Source organism: Sinocyclocheilus grahami, unplaced genomic scaffold, assembly GCF_001515645.1.
Source record: "Sinocyclocheilus grahami isolate Dianchi unplaced genomic scaffold, SAMN03320097.WGS_v1.1 scaffold116.1, whole genome shotgun sequence".
NCBI lineage: Eukaryota > Metazoa > Chordata > Actinopteri > Cypriniformes > Cyprinidae > Sinocyclocheilus > Sinocyclocheilus grahami.
The window spans coordinates 1829948-1834581 of NW_015505295.1; the positions used below are offsets into that span (position 1 = coordinate 1829948).

The 4634-nt window shown below is 37.3% G+C and overlaps 1 protein-coding gene across 1 annotated transcript in view; it reads left to right on the plus strand.

The window, feature by feature from the left end:
* Positions 1 to 251: 251 nt before the first annotated feature.
* The window catches only part of gabpb2a (GA binding protein transcription factor subunit beta 2a), a 26059-nt gene continuing 21676 nt past the window's right edge, over positions 252 to 4634 (plus strand). Inside the window, exons 1-2 of the mRNA XM_016277875.1 lie at positions 252 to 407; positions 1860 to 1967. Coding sequence (XP_016133361.1) covers positions 1860 to 1967 — 108 coding nt within the window. The 5' untranslated portion in view covers positions 252 to 407. The remainder of the gene's footprint in view (positions 408 to 1859; positions 1968 to 4634) is intronic.

Genomic DNA, 4634 nt, shown 5'->3' on the forward strand with positions numbered 1-4634 from the left:
ATATTATATACAGTTACAATGTATTTATAAATAATAAAAAATATATATATAAAAAAATTGTAGGCCTATCTATACAGTTGAATAGGCTCTGCCTCAAAACCAAGTGAGCTGACTACCTAGTCAGCATTTTTAAGCATCATAGGCTTTATGGATTTATGGTGTTAAAACCAAAACGCATCTAGTAGGCTCAAGCATGCTGTCTGAGTAGGCAGCTCACTAGGTTTTGAGACACGTCCACGGGGTCTGAACGGCTTCGCTTTTATTTCCGGGGTTAAAGCAGCCGCCATATCTGAATGCGCTTTAAACACACAGCCATGTTTATTCCCAGCCAGTTGAGAAATACAGCCGGAAAAACTATATAGTGCTTTAATATCACACAATATACGTCCGACAGACCGGCTATAAAGGTAAGTTTAATATGCACAGATCGCATTAGTTGGTGGCGCAGATGGAGGATGTGTGTGAGCAGCTCGGCTCTAGACTTGACTCCACATGGCACATGAGTTTGGCATGTAAAATACCAGCTTTAAAATCGCAGTTAGATAACTTATTTACCCACTATGCGTTTCATATGTTTTTAGGTGTGTGTTTTTAGGGATTCGCTTTTATAAGATTAATTTCTGTTTTCATAACTTACGCTGTTCATTATGAGTAACGTTTTCAGCTTGCTTGCTTATAAGTACATTGCTTAGCTGATTACTGCACCAGTTTATGTGGTTTTAAACAGCTTATGAAAAATAAACGCAAATGGCACGTCTGAATCGGTGTACGTTAGATTCTGGATCGATGCAAAAAGTTGGATAAGTTGTAATACAAAGTACAGATATCTTTAAGGAGTTGGAAACATTATTTTCTTACTATTTTTTTTTTGGACCGTGACATTTTTTCAGACTTTGAAATGTGAATGAAATTACATATGCATGTAAATATGTAGGCCTGTACTATCTTAATTTGGTTAACATCTCATTACAAGTCAAATTTATATTTAGTCCATCACTCAATCATAACTTGGAGTTAAGGATGTGGCTTGAAACTTATTATTGGTCAGTGGCAGATCAAAATGTCCCCATTCCAGTATATCTTTGTTAGATTTATACACAAAGCATCATCATCATGTAATTAATGCTGTCAAACGATTAATCGCGATTAATCGCATTCAAAATAAAAGTTTTTGTTTACATAATATATGTAAGTGTACTGTGTATATTTATTATGTATATATAAATACACACACATACAGCATATATTTTGAAAATATTTAAATGTATTTATATGTATGCCTATACATTTATATTCATATAGTCAAGGGCGTGTCTAGGTGGTGGCCAGGGGTGGCACCGGCCCCTCCTGAACCCCAGGTGCCCCCCCCACCAGATGTCTTGCGATAGGCTTGTTTTTAGTAAATTTCTAACTGCATCTGGCAGTGGCGGATCCTGGCATGTGTAGGCAGCTGCCTAGGGCCGCTTTCTTCTCTTCTTTATGCTTAATTTTAGGCGGTTTCTATGGTGTGATCTTAATGACAATGTTGAGAGCACATAATGTTACGCGATCCATGTACGCAAGGATGAATCTCTCCACTCCCAAGCGGATTTCCTTCACTCACACAAAACTGGACGTGTACACGATGTATTATAACATGCATCGTTCCGCAAACACCCCCCATATATATATTAATATATAAATGTAACGTGTGTGTGTGTTTATATATACATAATAAATATACACAGTACACACACATATACTATGGAAACAAAAACCTTTTATTTTGGATGCGATTAATCGCGATTAATCATTTGACGGCACTAAAATAATACAGTTTCATTATCATTATGGTATTTTTAATGTCTGTCTTTGCCTAGATGTCATTGGTGGATTTGGGAAAGCGTCTTTTAGAAGCAGCTCGGAATGGTCATGATGATGAGGTCAGGACGCTGATGGCCAGCGGAGCTCCGTTCACTACAGATTGGGTTGGTCAAGTTATCAATTATGTTCTATATAATTATGGGCTTAGCCTTCACAAGAAGCAGTTAACAAAGCAATGATATCATTGCCTTAAAAAAAAAAACCATGAGACATGTTCTGACTCAACATTTGTCATTGACGATGTCTCCTTGTAGTAATTTTACATTTGTGCTATATATAAGGCATTAAAATGTGTGTAAAAATTAATTAAAAAGTAACGTAGATCTATTAGGAGTTGCATTTTCAAACTTTGAAGTGTTGCTAATTAGGCTTGCCGCGGTAGACGGTGTTGACGGTGATACCGGTGTTAAGCTGCAACACCGGTTACGTCACATGCCCACCACGTCACCGACCCCCACCGTCGTTTTGATTTTTTATAGTAATAAAAATCATTTAGTTCAGTAAAAGAACAGACACTACAATTAAAAACTGAACGCGGCTGCTCAATGCAGCGTGCCGAACGACAGTAGCATCACACAGATCAGATTTAATTTTCTCCAGTGAGGAGAGTGAGTCGAGCTGACTGACAAGAAGAGTGAGGTGAGACAGACAAGACGATCGCGGATGATTTAGTTTCGAAACGAAATGCAAAAGCGCCTGTTTGGCAATATTTTGGATTTTGAAAAGCCTGTTGACTTTTGCCGTTTATCTAAGGTGATTTTTGAAGTTTTTTTTAAAACATTCGTTTCTTATTTAATTGGTTCCACATTGTTTGCCGATTTTTACTTTATTTAAACTTTGTGTCATTTATTTATTTTATTTGACATTCGTTTTGCTAATAAACGTTCTACATTTCGTATTTATTTGGTAATAACTTATTGCCAGTTTTGTATACCTATTAAACTTTATGCAAGTTATTTGTTATTTTATATTAGGCATTCGCTGCCCTTTAGCATGGTGTATTTTTATTTGTTTTGTTAATAAAAGTTCTATGTTTTATATATACGCTAAAGTGAGTTTGACGTTGTATTTTGTTGTTGCATTCAATCAATTGATGCCGAACTGCCGCTAATTCGAAAATGATGCACGGCGCTTTTAAGCTATTTAAAAGAGAAGGAAAAGAGGGAAAATTCTTGCTTTACTCTGAATTGCCGCTATTTGAAAGTGAAAGTAAAATGCGTTTTAGTAAAAAGTAATTTTAGTGAAAGTAAAAAAAGTTTACAAGCTATTTAAAAGCGAAGGAAAGCGAGGAAAAGAGGGAACGCCCCCACCCACACCCGCGGTGATACCGGTATTACCGGTGTTGTCACACGTCGATTAACCGGTGGGAAAATTTCCTCAGCGTCACAACCCTATTGTTAATACAACACACTTACATTTAGAGACCATATTGATATATTTTGTTCTCTTCGATTTATTCCTTAAATTTTCTTTACTTGTTCTTAAAAAAATCTTAAATACCTTCATAAAACCTGTAGAAACCCTGTATGTAGAATATGGAGGAAGTTATACCATATTCAATTGTTGCATTAACAAATCGTGTTATATTATAGATACAAAAAAATCATAATACAAATGTCCTTTCTGATGAAAATAGATTTTTCCCATCCAAATGTGCTTGTACAAGTAAGACCGATCCTATTAAACTTGCTGCCTCTCTTTATGCATACATATGATTTTTTTTTTTTTTTAAATTAAGTGTCAGGGAATTTTAAAAGTGGAAAAGTCATATTCTCAGCTCAAAATTTGTTGCATAGATACAGTGGGGCAAAAAAGTATTTAGTCAGCCACCAATTGTGCAAGTTCTCCCACTTAAAAAGATGAGAGAGGCCTGTAATTTTCATAATAAGTATACCTCAACTATGAGAGACAAAATGAGAAAAAAAAAATCCAGAAAATCACATTGTAGGATTTTTAAAGAATTAATTGGTAAATTCCTCGGTAAAATAAGTATTTGGTCATCTACAAACAAGCAAGATTTCTGGCTCTCACAGACCTGTAACTTCTTCTTTAAGAGGCTCCTCTGTCCTCCACTGGTTACCTGTATTAATGGCATCTGTTTGAACTCATTATCAGTATAAAAGACACCTGTCCACAACCTCAAACAGCCACACTCCAAACTCCACCATGGCCAAGACCAAAGAGCTGGCAAAGGACACCAGAAACAAAATTGTAGACCCGCACCAGGCTGGGAAGACTGAATCTGCAATAGGTAAGCAGCTTAGTGTGAAGAAATCAACTGTGGGAGCAATTATTAGAAAATGGAAGACATACAAGACCACTGATAATCTCCCTCGATATGGGGCTCCACGCAAGATCTCACCCCGTGGGGTCAAAATGATCACAAGAACTGTGAGCAAAAATCCCAGAACCACACGGGGGAACCTAGTGAATGACCTGCAGAGAGCTGGGACCAAAGTAACAAAGGCTACCATCAGTAACACACTGCACCGCCAGGGACTCAAATCCTGCAGTGCCAGACATGTCCCCCTGCTTAAGCCAGTACATGTCCAGGCCCATCTGAAGTTTGCTAGAGAGCATTTGGATGATCCAGAAGAGGATTGGGAGAATGTCATATGGTCAGATGAAACCAAAATAGAACTTTTTGGTAAAAACTCAACTTGTCGTGTTTGGAGGAGAAAGAAAATTGAGTTGCATCCAAAGAACACCATACCTACTGTGAAGCATGGGGGTGGAAACATCATGCTTTGGGGCTGTTTCTCTGCAAAGGG